At 47.5% G+C, this 18,080-nt stretch overlaps 8 protein-coding genes across 8 annotated transcripts; all 8 read left to right on the top strand.

Annotated features, from left to right (window-relative positions):
* Nucleotides 1–510: 510 nt before the first annotated feature.
* On the top strand, nt 511–1,485 carry TEOVI_000073200 (uncharacterized protein; the record flags this gene model as incomplete). Its single annotated transcript, XM_067224092.1, has 1 exon — nt 511–1,485. One exon carries the CDS (start codon nt 511–513, stop codon nt 1,483–1,485), a length of 975 nt encoding a protein of 324 aa, XP_067080193.1.
* Nucleotides 1,486–2,261: 776 nt separating this feature from the next.
* Nucleotides 2,262–4,013, top strand: TEOVI_000073100 (LMBR1-like membrane protein, putative; the record flags this gene model as incomplete). The annotated part of the gene is made up of 1 exon (XM_067224091.1): nt 2,262–4,013. The coding sequence occupies one exon, from the start codon at nt 2,262–2,264 to the stop codon at nt 4,011–4,013; it is 1,752 nt and encodes a 583-aa protein (XP_067080192.1).
* Nucleotides 4,014–4,851: 838 nt separating this feature from the next.
* TEOVI_000073000 (nuclear cap binding protein, putative) lies at nt 4,852–5,415 on the top strand (the record flags this gene model as incomplete). Its single annotated transcript, XM_067224090.1, has 1 exon — nt 4,852–5,415. One exon carries the CDS (start codon nt 4,852–4,854, stop codon nt 5,413–5,415), a length of 564 nt encoding a protein of 187 aa, XP_067080191.1.
* Nucleotides 5,416–5,691: 276 nt separating this feature from the next.
* TEOVI_000072900 (glycosyltransferase family 28 protein, putative) lies at nt 5,692–6,936 on the top strand (the record flags this gene model as incomplete). Its single annotated transcript, XM_067224089.1, has 1 exon — nt 5,692–6,936. One exon carries the CDS (start codon nt 5,692–5,694, stop codon nt 6,934–6,936), a length of 1,245 nt encoding a protein of 414 aa, XP_067080190.1.
* Nucleotides 6,937–7,451: 515 nt separating this feature from the next.
* TEOVI_000072800 (N-acetyltransferase B complex (NatB) non catalytic subunit, putative) lies at nt 7,452–10,040 on the top strand (the record flags this gene model as incomplete). Its single annotated transcript, XM_067224088.1, has 1 exon — nt 7,452–10,040. The coding sequence occupies one exon, from the start codon at nt 7,452–7,454 to the stop codon at nt 10,038–10,040; it is 2,589 nt and encodes an 862-aa protein (XP_067080189.1).
* Nucleotides 10,041–10,870: 830 nt separating this feature from the next.
* On the top strand, nt 10,871–12,883 carry TEOVI_000072700 (leucine-rich repeat protein (LRRP), putative; the record flags this gene model as incomplete). Its single annotated transcript, XM_067224087.1, has 1 exon — nt 10,871–12,883. The coding sequence occupies one exon, from the start codon at nt 10,871–10,873 to the stop codon at nt 12,881–12,883; it is 2,013 nt and encodes a 670-aa protein (XP_067080188.1).
* A 630-nt stretch (nt 12,884–13,513) lies between these two features.
* Nucleotides 13,514–14,515, top strand: TEOVI_000072600 (SAM domain (Sterile alpha motif), putative; the record flags this gene model as incomplete). The annotated part of the gene is made up of 1 exon (XM_067224086.1): nt 13,514–14,515. The coding sequence occupies one exon, from the start codon at nt 13,514–13,516 to the stop codon at nt 14,513–14,515; it is 1,002 nt and encodes a 333-aa protein (XP_067080187.1).
* Nucleotides 14,516–15,222: 707 nt separating this feature from the next.
* On the top strand, nt 15,223–16,395 carry TEOVI_000072500 (uncharacterized protein; the record flags this gene model as incomplete). The annotated part of the gene is made up of 1 exon (XM_067224085.1): nt 15,223–16,395. One exon carries the CDS (start codon nt 15,223–15,225, stop codon nt 16,393–16,395), a length of 1,173 nt encoding a protein of 390 aa, XP_067080186.1.
* Nucleotides 16,396–18,080: the final 1,685 nt, after the last annotated feature.

Here is an 18,080-nt window from a genome sequence, read left to right as displayed (position 1 = left end):
GGGGGGGGGGGGAGTGGTGGTTTCGTATGCCTGCATCCTCATATATAATTTTTTTCTTTATGGGCTCCATTCGCTTTCCCCTATCCTTTCCCATTCTTGTGGTTCCACCGATTTATGTGGTCGAAGATTAGAAGGGGGGCGCAACCTTCGAAAAAATGTGAGGAATTGCATTCTTGATGCTGCGGTTGCGTTAACGTACTCGTTACGTTTCCTAACGCCTGTCTTTTGAGTCCTTGCAGAGTGTTTGCGCATAATAAATCTTATTTGTATAACGACAAAATGCTGTTGATGGAGAGATTGGCATCTGATCCGCTCAATTTAATCATTGTGTTATTATCACCATAATTATTTTTGTGGAGATATGTTACGGGTGCGAGGTGGGGGTTGACGACCTGTTGCTCATACTTTTCCTCCTTGTCGCAACGTTGTAATCGCAAGAGAATACAAGTGTTATAAAAAAGGAGTAAAGTAAAGAATAAAAAGTTACGAGTAGCTGCTTTCGGGGGGGAAATGTTGAGAGATGGTGACCGTTATACCTTTCAGTTCGCCGAACTGAGGGGTGATTCATACTACACGGCGTTTGGTAAAATTACCAATAGTTTTCTGCAAATGTACCGTAATACGAAACATTACGAGTTAATATTGACTGCATTCCTTAACCGCCTCTTGGAGGACCCTACTAAAATAAGCTCGGAGAATTACAAAATTCTCGGGGATGCGTTGATGGGTTGTATTAACACACTTGTTGCAGAGAGGCAGGCGCCGGAGCCAATCCGCCGCTTGAAGGCACGGGGTCCAGATTATCGGCGGTGGAACGAGAACGATGAGGATGAGGTGTTTGAGGAAGAGAGCGAAGAGGAATATGATGAAGGACCTCAGATATCGGAAGAAGAACAGAAGAAACTGGAGGAGGATCGCATCGAGAGGGAGCGCTTAGAGGAGGAGCGCATAGCCGCACGCGAGGAGGAGCGCCGCCGTAACGAGGAGGAGCTTCGTTCCCGCGCCCGGCAAGTAGATCGAAGGGCGATGAGCGAACTTCTTCAGCACGTGGCTGTGATGAACCCTGGTCAAAAAAAACCAAAAGGCGGCAAACAGCAGAAACAAATCAGTGCAGAGACTGTGGATGATATGGAGATTCAAGTGACACTCTTGAGGAAGGAAAAGGATCGTATTCAGATGGTTCTGCAGTACAGCGAGGAAGATCTCCCTTCTAAATTGGCTGAGGCAAAGCAACAGCTAGATGAAGTTGTCTCAAAACTCAACGCCCAGGGCAGCGCAAAGAAGGGTGACACCGGTACAGCCAATATGGGGCAAAAACAGCTGAGCTCACGTCTTTCGGAGTTAACGCAAAAACAAACGAAGCTCACCATGGAGCGGAACCGTCTGGCGTTGCAACTTAAAACGGAACCGTGTCCGCTTCGTGAGGAACTTTTAGCAGTATTAAAGGAACGAGATGAAGCGCAAGTCAAGGTTGACTTTGCTTAAAGTAATGATAAACCATACCTTTATTAATTATCTTTATCAGTTTTTACCCATCCCACCTTAAAATAAAAGAAAAAAATTGTTCTATCACACCGTTAAAGCTACACATCATGTTTTACTCATCGTGTTAACCCTTTACGAACGCACAATTGGGTTTCCTTTTGGCATTTTGTCTCACTTCACTTCATTTCTTTTCTCATCTCTTTTGCTTTCCTTCCCTCCCCTCGTTTGATATTTTACCGTTGCTTCGACTGTCGTTGTGGATTTGATCAACAACATCTTCACACGCACCCACACACGCAAAAAAATAAAAGGAAAATATCTTCAGTTCCCAACAGTTACAGGGATTTTTTGTTAATTTTTTGATTATTGCTGTGTTCTACCCTCCTCTTCCTATCGTCCTGGGTGAAACCCAAAAGGTGCAAACAGGGATTGAAACAATATCATTTAGTGAGAGCGTAAGATTGCTTTTTTAAAAAATAAAAAAGAATAAGAGCAAAATAATCAGCAGTGGAATAAGAATCTTGAGTAGTGTGGAAGCAGAAGGAAAACGGAGGAAAAACAAAAAGGAAAAGAGATCCAAATAATTTTTTTAAAAAAGGAGTTTAACGTCACCACTAAAAGGGGTAGGACAACTCACACATTAGGCATATTAGATCTCGGTATTTGGGGTGTGTGTTTTTGCGACTCAAGGATCTTTTTCTTTTTTTCTTTACTTGTTAATATTTTTCGTTGACATTGCTTTTTTGTTTATCTCCTCCTTATTAGTGTGCGGGTAAATGACTATTCCCGCCGTATACTCCACAATAGGGTTTTCTATTACAACCTTCTTCGTGACATTGGGATTGCAATGGCATTACACAAGGGTCTCGTACAAGACCATGCCTTTCCTGTGCCCAGTGTTCATTGTCATTGCTGTCTACGCATCACTGATGCCATTCCCACTTCTAGTAGTGGATATTGGCGCAGCTATTGAGTCCATGAATGGAGGTGACGCACCGAAGGAGGAGTGGATGATTCCTGTGTGGTACACCATCATGATAGTGACGTATGTCATGGGTTGGGTGGTATTGCCAATTTCGCAATCATACACAGAGGTGGGTGGATTTACAGTGAGGAGGAAACTCGTAAGTTCTATTAAAGTCAATGCAAAGTTGTATGCCATATACACATGTATATTTGCGGTGTTGTTCGCCTATGTAGTTGTTTTAAAGGGTGCCTACACTTCCCTCACCAGTATCGGTAACTTGGCTACCGCTTTGGCGAATGCTTGGGGTCTCCTGCTTTTGGTGCTGTTCATGTCCACAGGAATTGTGGGAGTACCGAAGGTGCTGTGGCGGAAGTCGAACCCTATACGGATGCTGCGGGAGGTTTATTATAGTGCTGTCGAGATTCAGGAGGATCTTGACATAGCTGTACTAGACCTAACGGAGGTGAGGACGGAGCTCATGGCGATTTCGTCCGCAGTCCCGGAGGAGCATAGACCATACTGGACCCGCATGATAGAGTTGATTGATGAGTCTGATGGCCGCAGCTCACAATTTCCCATGCCAACATCACGCACAAATGCTGTAGGCAAAAGGACTGAAATAGACGTCTCTCTGGAACACCTTGAGCAGCTGCACGAGCGTGTGAAGGGGTCTATTAAAATAGCTCAGCGGATGACATACAGGTGGGACGCAACTGTCCGCGACGCCAAGTTCTATGAGATGCTTGCGCGTGGTTCAAAAGCAACTAACAACGGCTTCAAGAAGGTGTGGTTCCCCATGCGCGGAATCATCCTTAAATTGTTGGCGCTATTATGTGGTGTTATCACGCTGCTCATACTTTGGAGTGAAGTGACACTACCCTTTCGCCCGTTGACAGAAAAGAGTATCTCTGTAGTTGCCATTATGGCGAATAGCGGTTGGGAGCTTCCTGCGTCCGTTATTTTCCTCTTCTACATGGCGTACTGCTCGTATTGGGCCATTTTCCAACTCAAGGTGTTTGACATTTATGTTATCCTCCCTGAGATATCGGACAACTCATCACTCTGTTTTGGCGCCACGTTTTTATCGCGCCTTATCATGCCTCTTTGTTTCAATTTCCTACTCATGGCGGACATGGCGAATGGGGCTGTGGATGTCATGTACGGCCATGTGTACCGTGATAACATGGATGCTAGTTACATATTAGGTGACTGGCTGAATCGCTTCCTACCTGCAATTATTGTTCTTGTTTCCCTGCTTGTGTTTGTAAATATCGCCCAATGTATTTTGAAACTTATTGGGTTGGAGGTGCACAGTCCCAACAACATAAACTCCGAGGAGGTGCGGCAGCGCATTGAGGACGGTTATCGTCTCGTTTCCAATGCCTTGGGAAGGCCGCTGACGGCGATTGACGCGAGAGTGTTGGGCCACGCCGCGAGTGAAGTTGAAAGGACGGAGGTTTCGACTCCCAGACATAACAGAGGACCCCCGGCAGAGCGTGGGGATCGGTATAGAGAGTACCTAGCGCAAAGGATGGCGACTGAGGGAGCGAGGCGGTCGTGATGTTTTTGTTTTTGTTTTTGTCGTTGGTGCGTGAAGCGGCTCATAGATAATCGCATTAATTCTGTCTCTCTTTTACTTTACTTTTCTTTTCTTGTTTGTTGCTGTTGCTTCTAATATTCTCTGGTGCACCGCTTCAGTAAAACACTTTACGTACCAACATTATATGGAATCAGGTGTGCATACATATATGCGGACGGTGGAAGACTGGTTGTGTGAGAAAAAGGAAGTTATGTGTTCTCTATTTTTCCGTTGAACGGTAAACAAAGGGGAAAAGGTGAGAACACATTGGCCATGTTTTTTTTTTTTAGCGTGTGTGTGTGTTTCGTCTTTCTGCAAATAGAGAAACCACACATTTGCTATTGTTACTTGTATGTCCTTCCCTTACTATTTGCTGTCATGTTTTTTGCCGTTGCTTCAGAAATGCTTGTATCTGTTTGGTGCGATGTTCTCTCTCTTTTTTTGTTGACTGAAATATGTTGCATGATTTTTTTTTTTCGTTGTGTTAAGATCCTCTGCCGCTGTGTGCGTGATAGTGTTGTGCTTAATCCTCCTGTTTCAACTTCCTGGTGATTCTCCATCAGTATCACAACTGCCATAACCACATATTTATATATATATATATATACAGATGACGCTCTACCCTTTTTTCTTCCTTCATGTTCCATGCCTTTACACTCTCCCCCATGCGTTTGATGCGCACTGCCAAAGCTTCAGTATTTTCTTGGTTCCTCTTTTCGATCAGCTCGCACGGCGTGGCCGTAAGAGAGAATAGTAAAGTACGGCTAAAACTCTCGACACGCGTGTGCGAGCACACGGAGCGGAGCCAAACGATTACAACATGGCAGAATACCTCATTGATCTGACGCCGCGTATGGCATATGTTGACCGTCACGAACTTCTGCGTTCGCTTCTGACGGAAAAGGAATTCATCGAGCGGCGGCAGGAACAGCTGAATAAGAGCACGACAGTGTACGTTGGAAACTTGTCTTTCTACACGACGGAGGACCAAATCTGGGAGCATTTCTCCCGGTGTGGTCATATACGAGATCTTGTGATGGGACTGAGTGAAGTTACACGGACGCCCTGTGGGTTTTGTTTCGTGGTATTTGAGTCCCAGGATGGCGCCATGAGCGCTGTGATTGATTTACACGGCACGCTGCTAGACGACCGCGTCATAACCGTTTCATGGGACGTTGGTTGTGACCACACACGACGCTGGGGTCGAGGTGCACACGGCGGGCAGGTTGTTGATGGTGTGCGGCAGAACTTAGACAGTGCACGCGGCGGACTTGGTGTGTTGAGGCGTGAGGAGCTTGGCGTTGGTGCTGCAGTGGCGGAGGATCAGTTAGTGCATTATACTTGGATACCACCGCGACGGGTGGAGAAGCGCGGCCGTTCGTAATGATGTGTGGAGTACCCGTTGGTGCAACTTTGACCTTTTTTCATTTGAATGCAGAGATGCTTCTCTCCGTGGAAATTGAGAATCTGACGTAGTTTGCGAGAGCCCATTGTGAGGCTTGAGGCAAGGCCCTTCCTTCGCTCACATGGAGTTTGCATGCACATGCCTCACCCTCTCTCCTCGCTACATCAGCCCTTTGTGTTGAAGCAGTTCTGTTACATTTGCTTATCTCTCTCTTTACTTCCCTTTTTTGTGTGTCGACGAGAGGTAGTCGAGCCCATGGCTCTGTTCCTCTGGCTTGTGCTGGCATTTTCGTTGCTTGTCTGGCGATTTGCGTCAGTGCTACGCAGTGTGCCTGCACCCAGGCGGCGCTGTGGCGACTCTCCACTGCGCGTGTGCGTAGTGCTCGGATCAGGCGGTCACACGAGTGAAATGATGCGTATCGTCGAAACCCTCAAAACGGAAATATGGGGGCATCACCGACCATTTTATGTTGTTTCGTCTACCGACTCGCATTCAGCTAGTCTCGCTAAACAATTTGAGGAGCGAAACTTTGGGAGATGCTGCCGCCTACATATAATACCTCGGGCGCGTGAGGTTGGCCAGAGCTACTTTCTCTCCATTTTTACAACCCTTCGTGCCTTGTGGTCGTGTGTATTTCTCGCACTTGATGAGAAACCGGATGTTATTTTGGTGAACGGCCCAGGTGTCTGCGTGCCTGTAGTTGCCGGTGCATTGTTAGTGGCTATACTCATACCCTCGTCGTGCTACTGCCGTCCCGCTATCGCGTTCATTGAGACATACAGTTCCGTTTCTCATATGTCTGTTTCAGGGAAGCTTCTGGGGCCGATCAGTGACGTGTGCGTGGTGCAGTGGTTGAAGCTGTACGAAAATTATCAACATAAATGGTGGTGGGGCTGCAAAAATATTTTCTTTGTGGGGACGAGGAATACTGCGGAAGAAAATGGTTTACAGCAGCGGCTTTCACCAATGTTGGGGAAGTTTGATGGCAGCGAAGAGGGTGGTGGAGCTGGCTCAATGGCCCTGGTTACTGTGGGGTCCACCCAGTTCACTCCACTCATTGAAGCTGTTGATAATGAGGAGGTGCTGAGGGCACTCGCCAAACGAGGTATTACGCAGCTTTTAGTGCAGAAGGGAACATCGCCCTATGTCAATCGGATTTCATTCGCTCACGGCGTTTCCGTTGAAGTTTTTCCTTACCGGCCAAAACTTCATGAAATCATTCAGAAAGCTGCATTGGTTATATCCCACGCCGGAGCGGGGACTATTTTGGAGGTGCTAGAGAGCAAAAAACCAATGATCGCTGTACCTAATCGAGCACTAATGCTGGACCACCAGTTGGAATTTGCAGAGGCACTTAGTAATGAGCGGTACATTTATTGTGTGCAGGTTGCGGACCTTTGTAAACAGCTGCAGCGACTTGATCTAGGGACGCTTCGTGTGTACCCCGGGGCGGATACTGCAGAGTTGCTGAGGTTACTTACCCCACTCTTCAGTTTGTGAGGGTATCGAGTTTGTGGCGTGTCCCACACGCGGATATAAGAGGGGGGAAAATTGGGTTATTTCGAGGAACCAACCGAGTGTGAGGAAAGGGGAAGGAGAGGGAGGGGACAAAAACAAAATGGGACATGGTGTCGCATCACATTGTCCGCATTAATGTCTTCTTCTTATCCCTTTCTTCGTGTATGTTCCCTTCGCTCACCTCATTTTCACCCCCGAGACGGTGTTTGGGTGACTTTGGCGGGTGGTAATAGTGCCTGCGGACCGTGATGTTGACATTTTGTGTGTTTATGGATAATGTGTAGCAGTATGTACACGTACGTGTGTATACATTTGTCTGAGGACGAAGGTATGCTAACAGCGTGTGGCTATTTGCGAGCGATTGTATTTTATTGGTTTCTCTCCTTTTTTCCCTCCATCTTTCGCAGTTATCCGGCACACAATATTCAAAACACGCTGTTTTAAAGGGAGGGGGCAGGGAATCGCCCAATATCGCAATTGTGGAAACGTGGTGACTAATGGCTGGCAGAGTTTCAGATCGTATCTTTGACCTTATTGACACGGGCAAGTTAGGACAGGCGGAGGGCTTGCTGGAGGATGCACTTTCAAAGTTTCCCAACGACCACGCCGTTTTAGCGGCAGAGGCCTTGTTGTTGCTACGCAAGAAGGTAATAGATAAGGCCCGATCGAAGGCGGAGGCGCTAAGCTTGCAAAATGTAACGGACGGATCGGCTGTTAATGCTCTTGTTCACGTCCTTCAGCAGTGCTGCAGTTGGGAAGCCCTCGTGCGAACTTATGAGCGTCTTAAGGGTATTCAAGACGAGAAGGTTGTGCTGGAGAACCTGTTCCAAACGTATGTGCGAATGGGTGCGTATAACATGGCACAAAAGACAGCCCTTCAACTCAATAGCGGGTGGCCTAATCCTCGCTATCATGTGTGGGTGGTGCAGTCGATGCTTGCGCAGGTGCCACGGGATTCTGTGGATCATGCTTTACTTAAAGTGTCGGCAAATCTTCTCGAAGCTGCAGTACTTACAGAGAAGGGTACGATGACAACATCTACCTCACGCACGTACGTCCAGGTGCTACAACAGCAGAAGTTGTATGCAGATGCTGTCAAATTTCTTTGTAGCACGAGAGGGGCATCGGTGGGTTTACCACCAGCCCGTCTGGAAATGCTGGCAAAAGTGCTGCAGCTTAACGGGGAATTGGCGAAGGCTAACGCCATAGCAAAACAATTGTGGACCCACCAACCGGAAAATTGGACGTTTGTGGAGCTGTATCTTAACTCATTGTCCGAGTCGAATGCCACTGAAGGTGTTCTGGAACTCGATGGTCCTGAGGAGTCGAAATGTGTTTCGATTAATTTATCTAACAGCGACCGTACCCTCGAGGATGCCCTCCGTTTCGCTCGGTCGCTGTCGGCTGAGTCACTGAAGGGTTCATCGGGAAGTCGCTTGGGCCGTGGCCCGTCCATGGCGGTGCTTGAGATTCTTTCTCGCCTGGGCGATGACGTTCAGCTTCGAAATGAGACGGTGGCCTACGCCAAGCGTTTTTACAAGGCGAGCTGCTGCTTTTTAGACATTTCAACCTACGTGGATGCAACGGCGGCGTCAGCGATATATGCATGGTCGCAGGAGGACGGGGGCCCTGAGGGAAAGGAGCGGCTGCATTACCATATGCGGAGGATTTTGGGTCTGCGGTGTCACGTTGCCCTCTGGGGGATCACCGCTGAGACGCAGCCAAGTCATGCCGAGGTTGAAGAACTACTGCAGGCGTGTATACGTTCGTATGAAGAAGCACGTCCTCTTTCCGAAAACCTGTCTTGGAGTGAGGAAGGGCTCTGTGATGGTTACATCACTGTCGCCCTCAATATATCCCTTCATGTTTACGAAGCTACTAAGAACGTTGAGTGGGTACAGAAGGGGTTAGCGCTGCTGGATAGTGTAGATCGCCGAGAAAACAACCCCACTTGGCTCACTTTCAGCGTGTGTTTCGCCCGCATCCTGGGACTCGCTGATGTAGCGGCGTGTTGCCAACTGGACTTCAAGAGTATTCAACGTGATACAATGTCGCATGTGGGTTACTGGCCCCTTGTTGCTGGTGGTGCGCTGGATGGGGTGTGCGAATGGAACACTGCTGCCTGGGAACATTATGGCATGCTTCAAAGGGATTGTAGCCTCCTTCGCATTAAGGTGTTTACGTACATGTCATGGCCAGCTATGAAAGACATCCAGGAATACGAGCGGCGGCAAACAAACTCGTTAGCGAGGGTTATATACAGTTTGAGCCGTATTGCTGGGGAACTGCGCCAGTGCCAAACGCAGCGTAACGTGTTTGATCTGATGCAAGCGGAAGAGAGGGTGTTGTCCCAAGTCTTTGAAGCCCTTCAGGACCCGCAAGCGAAGGACCTTGTGGATAACACTGACTGGGTGGTCGTACGGTCCATGGTGCTGGGTAACATCCACAGCCAAAAGGTGGAAGCACTCGCCAACACACTGGTAGGGATGCCTACGGTAAATGAACGTGTCGAACACGCACGCCAGCTTGTAGGGAGCCTTATGTTATTGCACGATGTCTCGATGTTGGAGGCTCATCGCGTGCAAGTCTCAAATCTTCCGAAGCGAAGGAAGGGCAAAGGTGGAAAATCCGATGCTGCACCCCAGGACGTACCCTTACCGATGCTTCTGTGTCAGCAACACACGGAGACACTGCAGACTCTTCCTGTAATGAGCTCTATCGCACCTCTTACCTTAGAGTTTGTGAAAACGTACGGTAGTGGAGCACGCATTGCGCACACAGATTCGTTCGCTCATGCCTTGAGGGCAGTACTTGAAGTGGAAAATATCAAAAGCTTCTTATTCCCTGAAGCATCTATTCTTACAGCGCTTCTGCAGGTCGCACCAACATCTACGTTACCGGTGGCGGCATGGGCGAAGGACCTTCAAGCAGCTACTGAAAGCGCACGTGATCGATTGCGACAATCTCCTCCAATGAAAGCGCTTGGCAAACGCGAACAGAAAATCCGTGAGGCGAGTCTTTCGCGCATAAACAGCGCTCTAACTGATATTCTCCGCGAGGCCGCCGCTGCCTCCCGTAGGCGCTAGAGCTGCTACTGAAAGACGCGCTGGCGGTTGTGGTAGCGTCGGGTGGAGTAAGCGCTAAATTTCTCTCGGTCGTTAAGTTTATAGCCGTTACTTGTGGGCGATGAATTCACTAGAAAATTATGTGATTTTACCGTCTTGCTTTCTCACACCTTTTACACAAGAAATAAGCACCTATCTTCCCTTAGATCTAAACTTAGCGTTTATGTAGTCTCCTTGTTTGGTGCGTTCGTGTGCGGTATTTGGAATGGTAGGGGGGGATTTGCATGCATGAACAAACGCGAGTTATAGCCAGCGGGCCCTCGTATGGAAGTAGGCGAAGCGCATCCACAGGTGGAACCTTACTCCGCGTATACATTTGTAGGTGAATTGGCAGTTTACACTGGTGGCGCAGGACTAACAGCTCTTAATGGGCCGTACAAATGAGTTGCTCACATTTCTCTTATTATGTTCGGTAATATGCTCTTGTACAAAATTGTGAAAAAAGGAAATGGCTTCTTTTTACTTTTCGAGTTGTTGCTGCTTTGTCGGGTGGTACTCGCATTTTTGGATTATTTTCTATATTGATGCATTGATATTGAGGGACACGCGGTTCCTGTGGACATTGCTGACCGCGTGTTACCATATGCAGGGGATTTGCGTGTGTGGCGACCTTAAGCTTTTGTTTTTTTGTAAAAAAAATTGCAATGTTGGTTTATGTGGCATGAGTTTTCCCTTATTGTGTAGCTGTGTTTGTGAGGACTGCTACCCGAAGAACTCCTGGCCAGTTTTCATTTGGTATTGTAAGCACCCTTGTTATCTTTGATTCTATGTTTGTTTTGGCAATGTCGTAGATGATTGTACCTCCTCCCTGGGGGGACGACGATCAAAGAAAGTTGCCTGAGCGGCGCTCAGGGACTTTTTCAAATGTATTTTGGAGCTCCCTCAGCACATATATCGGTAACACCGTGAAGGAACTTCAGGAGCTGTTAGAAGCGGGTGCCGTGTTGAATGCCAGTGTTTGTGCTGAAGCGGGTAATGTATGTGATGATGTTCGTCCTGTTGTTCCTAAGAGGTTAGAAGGGGTTCGGGCTGCATGCCCAGTTATCTCCATGGAAGAACTTCCCCCAATTGATTTCTGCGAGGATACAGATGCTGTGGTGAGGGCACAATCTCGATGCCTTCGTTACACGCAAAGTCTTATGCAACTGCTGGATGTAACTCGAGGCTGCTGTGGAAGCTGGGGACGGCTGCACCGTGGAGAGAGAAATCGGCTTCGGAAAGCCCTTACGGAGGAGGCTGAAGCGAGGTTTAGCTTGGTGGAGTTGTGTACCTATTTCGTTGACCTTAGGTTTTGCCACAAGGGAATCGATGCACTGACGCCCGACATTTTTCAGTTCTCAAATGTTACTAAGCTAGTCCTAAGTAACAACCCGGGGCTAACCTCCATCCCATATCTTCCACCCGCGTGTCTGGTATTTATAGCCTGTGGATGTAACATAAGGCAAATATGCGGGTCTAATACTCTCGCGCTTGTTGGTCTGTCATTTAACGCGATGGACGGCCTTGACTTCATCAATGAAATGCCTTCGCTCCGTGTGCTTGATCTAACACGCAACACCGTATTCGATTTGGTTCTCGCCATTGATTCATTGCGTAATCATCCGACGTTGGACGATGTGACGTTTACTGGTTGTCCCATTGCACTTCTGGACAACTACAAGGAAAATATAACGAGGGGTTGCCCCCGGCTGCGAAAGCTTGACGGCGTTACCCTCCCCTGCGCGAACAATGCACTAAGTGCGTCTCCCAGGAAAGCGCCGTCTGTTGAAGATGGGGCGTCGACTTATCATTCATGTGTCGCCACGCCGCGCGAATTGTCGTTCCTGGTCTCGACCGGGGTGCCGATTGCCGTCACAGTGGTAAAGTTGGAGGGAGTTTCCAACCTGTTTCACACTCTGTTACCACGCGACGATCGGTCGTTGATAGAGCGGCCGGAACCAAAGGCTAGGAAGGGAAAAAGGAAGGCTAAACCCGCCGCCGTCGGAATATCGTACGAGTTTGCCACTCATTTTTCCTTGAAGGGTTCCTGGGGTGGGGAGGAAGGTGCAATTTTGAAGTGTGAGAATATACCAATATTGCCTGCTGCCCCCAGCGGCCGAGCAACCACTGCCTCGAGAAGAACGTTGCAACCTTCACCAAACGCAATTGACAACGTGGCGGAACTGAACCATACAGCAAGGGCTAACATACCGACCAGCGCTAAACTTTCGGACTTGCTAGCGCAAGCGCTAGCTATCACACTCGAGGTTCGTGATGATGTACAATTTGCTAGCGGTAACAGCGTGACGCTGACCTACGAAATGGGCACCTTCGTCGCTGACTGTTCTTCTCTGCTTCTCAGCACGGGGCCACCACCGCGAGCCCTATCTGTGAAGGTACCCATTATACTTAGCGAGGCAGCACTGGCGGAGAAGCGGGTTCATGCACGCGAACTTCGCAAGAACCTCACCAATTCTTTGCAACTCCTCGTGAGTGCATCACAGGCGCCCCAATCATCTTCACCGCTGGTCGCGGCAAATTCTGGTTCATTTCGGCGGCGTTCCAAAAAGTCAACATCTGATCGGATGAACGCGTCCGATCGTTTCCCAACAGAGACAAGGCGCTTAGAGGACGATTTAGATGAATTGAGACTTCTCTCAAATATCGAGGAGAAACGGGTAGACGAACTTAGTTCATTAGAAATGGTGCTTACCCTTGAGTTGTCTATTGGCTCAGCCCCCAAAAACAACAATTCCGAATCTTCATTGATTAACCGGACTGGTCGTCGTCGGGCTGGAGCGAAAGGCGCGGCGCCAGTTGCTTGAGAGCGGGAGTGAAGTAAAAATGGATGAGAATGAGCTGACAAATAACATATAGTGTCACGCACGTAGTTGGATTTGACGGCTCCTCCTTTTTATTTATGTGCAAACTGTACAAGTGACCTAGCTTTTACCCACTTGCGGTCATTCTTACGATGTATGGGTGGAATTTGTAAATTTTTTTAACAGGGTATTCTTTTTTCTTTTTTCTTCTTCTTCTTCCTCCTCCTCCTCCTCGAGTTCCCTGTTTATCACTATTAAATCATGTTGTGGAACTGAAGGGCGTGGTGAAAGGGCCTGATGTTACTTCTTCCCCACCGATATGCTGTTGTTTCCTCGTAGCATTTTTATTTTACTCTGTTTACAAGCAGACCCTATTTTTGCCTGCGATTTTTCCTCATTTTCTTTTTAGTTTTATTCCTTGTTTTAGTCGCTCTCCGCCGTGCTCGTGAGGAGGAAGTCCCTTTGTTGAGATAGGAGGAGGTCGAAGGGTTTACAGGCGTCTTTTTACAGTAAATATAAATAAATAAATATAATATATTCGTTTCGTGTGTTTGTTTTCCTCTTTCTTCTATTGAATTGTGGGGTTTCTACCGCAAGCACTTTTGTTGTTGCCTCACATTAGTAACACCGACCATGAGCACTCGCAGTGGTGTGAATGTGTTGATGTTGGTGCTCATGCTCCGCCAAGCGTTACCTGTTCAATCATCAGAAGAGGCTGTTGTGATTCGTCCTTCACCTATAAATAAGCCGGTGAGTTCATGGAATGTTGTGGATGTTGAGTACTGGATGAATAACACATTAGGATATCCAGAGTACAGCGGGTATATCCGTAAACATCTCATAGACGGCCCTACTCTGCTGGAATTGACGCCGGCGGATTTCGAAGAGCACTTTCCCATAGAGAATTCAATTCATGTCGTTAAGTTTTCAGCGCATTTGAAACTTCTTAAGGGTTCATGCATGTGCGGAGAGGGGGTATCAACATCAGCAGAGTTTTGGTCATACTTCAAACAGGAACCATTTCGTGTCTTCGTGATAGGATCTACAACTCTTGTTTTCCCTCGCATTTCGATGCTGTATATCTGTTTGTTCGACAACGAACTTTACGACATGCTCATCGGAGTTAGTGCCTCGCAGTCAGAGGTACTGACTGCTAATATGAAGGAACATAAGGAGGCCTTTGAAACCGCTCGCACTATTCCGTTCCTTCACAAAGTGCTTTACCTAATCTCCATGATTGCTGCACCTAGTCTATTTATGGCGTTCCAAGCGGTTCGTATGCTGACGACTAATTACTTTGTCATGTCGCTTATCATTACGCATTTCCTTCTTTCGGCATACGATGAGTACGTATTTGTTTCCCTCGCGTACGCGGGGGTTGCACTTCTGCCGGGTTCCACTCTTTTTAGCAAGATTCGAAATATGGTTTCATTTACGATTTTCATCCCCCCTGCCTTCCTAGCATTGTATTACATCCTACCACACTACCTGCAGGTCTTTGTTGTGTGTCTGGTATTGCTTTACATCCTGTTCATGTTCTTCTGTATTATTGTTGTACGTTTCGGCAGGGACCCTGCTGGAACCGCGTCGGGCACAAGACGTGGGGAGGGACGGCCGAGTGATAAAAGTGGCTGACTTATGCATGGAATGGCGAGGTTGCATCATCGTGGATATCCGTGTGCATTCGAAGCGGTGTTAAAGTGGTGCACGGATATCCACGATGATGCAACGGTTGGTGTGTTACGACTGTATGTAGGGGAATTTCGCTGTGATTTGTTTGACATATTTTTACGGTTTCTTCCTCTCTATGTTAACTTTTATGTAGTGTTTTGTGCGTGTGCATGGGGGTACATATATATATTTTTTGATATGTTGGGTTGAGGAGGCAGGGGTATATGGTGGTCGATGTCACGGGAATGTATTTGTGGAGGAGGACAAAGTGGGAAGATATGTATCACAAAGAAGAAAATGGTGGTACAACCTGAGAGGGCAGAGATACATGAGGATTCAAGTAATATTTTACTTCTTCATTGTAGAAGGGCGAAGAAGTATTGCCGCCCAGAAACCACGCTGATTAATGGTAAAGGAGGGGGAACATTACGGGTGTCGTGAATAACTGAATAAGCAATGCAAAGGCGTTGTTATTACTAGCATGCTGTATCGCCTTTGTAGCACATGTCTTTCCTTCGCGGACGCTTTCTGTGCCGTTTCAGCGGGCCGTATTTTTTTTTTTAATTATCATTCTTTTTCTTCTACCATTCGTTCATCCTCGTTTTATTACTTTTTCAAATAGCACACTGTAGAGATTGAAGGAACCAAGAAAAAAATAAAATAAAATTGCCATGTCCTACCGGAGGCCTACCGCGTCGAGTCAGCGCCGTGCCCGCAACCACAGTGACACGAGTGAGCTGTCACAGGCTGAGTCAGTGAAGTCCGCTCACGGCGGTAAAGCGAATTTTGCATTTGGCTCAATTTTCAGAGAGTGTGGGAAAAGGTTGCGAGGGGAGAGTCCCACGGAATGTAACGACGAAATGGAGGTCCACCTTTCACAGCAGCTCACCAAGCGGTGCGATGCTGCACTAGAACGGGCCTCAACGCTCCTCGATAAGACGATAAAAGAGAGCGAGCGCAACAGCCAGACCTTGCAGGACGGCATGGGTAGCTCTTCAAGACGTTCGAGCATGTCACCGAAAAAGCCGTCCAGTCCAGATAAAATGGAAGGTGGTGTCACTTCGCGTGGTTCCGCACGCCTCAGTGGCACAGTGCTGAAAGCACCTCCTCCGACGCCCGAGCAAACCCAAAGAGACGAATCCGTGGCGAATGAGACCAGGGAAAGCGGGAAGTGGCTCGAGAAATTACTCGGAAGAGTTTCCAACGTAGTGGCAAAAGCAAGGACATCACCAGATATGAAGGAACGTATGCTCTCTGAGGACGCTGATGGTGGAGCTTCCGCCGCGTCGACTCCACATTCTTCCCCATGCCCGTTGCAGCGGCCTTCAGTGGGTAGGGCCTCCATGAATGAATCCACTCCAAGTCGATTACGAAAGTCTGTTACCTTCAAGGATGGGGCTAACTTGGAAACATTAACACCACCACCACGTGTGCCACATATTTACGAGGAGGAAGAAAGCAATCCCGAAGGTAATGCTGGGGAAGAGGGGGGGTTGGCGGAGGCCTATATGTCAACTCAGTTAGCTGGAGGACCAGCTTTTTCATCGGAACTGCCATCACAAGTAACGCTGCAGTTCTCTCCGGCCCCACGGGCGCCATCGCGGGGAAGCAGCTGCAGCCGATCAGTGGATATGACGAATTCCCCTGAACTTCCCCAAACTCGAGATGTGGGTGCTGTCATCCGCGGGAGGTCCAGCAGTGAAGCTTATCGTGAACTTTCAAAGGAGGAACTTCTGCTCTATGTGAAGCAACATCACATATCCGTAAAGAAGATGACATCCAAGAAAGAGTTGTTTGAAGTGGGTCGACGTATTGCTGAGGAAAAAACAAGTCGGGCGGACTGAGGGTTCTATGTTTCCATTGTTTCGGTTATTTTTATAGTTTAGTTGCACACAATTAGAGAGGGATGAAATGAAATTGGGAAACGGAGAGGAGAGCTGACCGGAGAGGGAAACGGGGAGAGGGGGTTGGGGGTGGAAATAAAAACTATCACATCAGTGGGAGAAGTTGCAATGAAAGACAAGTGAGTCCGACTAGAGGGACTCTTGCGGACTGGAGGGCTCTCGCTTCACAGAGAGGAAGAGAAGGAAAGGAAATGTTGAACAATATTCGGTAAACAAGTGATCCCTCAGGTTAGAGGTGCCACCGATAATATAAGAGGTGAAGAGATCCCTCTTTTTTTTTAAAAAAGGAAAAAATTAAAGAGGATGAAGGAAAGAGGGACGACGGTGAGGAACATGAGCGTAAACACAACTTTGTCACGGAGTCGTCTTGCAGCCTGACGAGTTTTGTAGAACAAATGCAAGTAACAAATGACCGTTCCACACCTCTGATGATCGTGCATGATATCCACTTTTTGTATTTCTGTTGACATGTTTGCTTATTATCCCCCCCCCCCAAATACCGATTTCCCCTTGCGTGTGCATGCGAGGTTGCCCCTCATCCCACAATACATGTGCAACAGATTCGTAAGGGGAACCATCCGCGTGTTACGGGCGTGGTGTGTTGCGGTATTGGGAATAGAAACAACATGGTGAGTAACCTTATTCGTTGTCTTTCAGCGAATTCTTTGGATTGTCATCTCTCGCTCTTTCTTTGTGTGTTTTTTTTTGTTTTTCATGTCGATGGTTTCTTTATTTACTTCACAAATAACTCATTCGGTATTGACGCATAGCCATTCCTTTTCCTTGCTTTCACTTTCTCCAGTGACATGGTGCTTTTCTTTCGCTCACGAAAATGACGCTGATACGAAGGAAGAAGCAAAGGGTAATTAACAGAGCCAAAACAAAGCAAACTATATGAACTGTAAAGTGGAAAGGAGGGAACACGGAAAATAGACGCTCACATAGGCTGGCACCTCCTCTACCATCTAAAGAATGTTTTTTTTTCTGTTGTTTCGGTTTTGGGGGTCCCAAAGCTTTTGTGTGTTTTAGAGGATGCTCACAAGTTCCAATGTTGTATGTAATGTTTTCTGTGTTGCAGCCTGCAGGTTGGAAAAGGAGAAAAGTGGAGATTGAAAGAAATGAAGAATTGGGTGAGGTTTCTGCTGAAAATTTCATGGAAATGAAGGTATGAAGACTGCGAGGCACTGGGGTTTCCCCTCCCCCGCAATCGTCGTCTTCACCTTTTTTCCTTCATTTTTTGTTGAAACTTCTTTTTCTTCATTTCTCTTATTAGATTCGCTGACGTACACGATATATATAACTGTTGTAGTCCCCCCTCCAGTACCCTCTTATTTCACTTCATTTGTTCATTACCTTTATATCCATACGCCATAACGTGAGAGGCTTATTTGAGTTGGGATACCGCGGCACCGATGTGAGTGAGTGAGTGAACTCAGTAATAAGGAAGAAGCATTACATATATATATATATCCTTATTGTTACTGTGGTCACTAATGCTATTGTTAATTGTTGTTTCCTCCCTATGTTGTGTAATGCATCGTTCCAGGTAGGGTTCTCTACCCTGACTCTTTCTTTGGGTCCTTTCTTTCATTTCGTTATATATGAACAGCTGAGCGGCCGGTAGT

This window comes from Trypanosoma equiperdum (genome assembly GCF_001457755.1).
Source record: "Trypanosoma equiperdum strain OVI genome assembly, contig: ctg_226, whole genome shotgun sequence".
Taxonomy (NCBI): domain Eukaryota; phylum Euglenozoa; class Kinetoplastea; order Trypanosomatida; family Trypanosomatidae; genus Trypanosoma; species Trypanosoma equiperdum.
The sequence above is the reverse complement of the archived record's forward strand: the minus strand, read 5'-3'. Positions and strand labels throughout refer to the sequence as shown.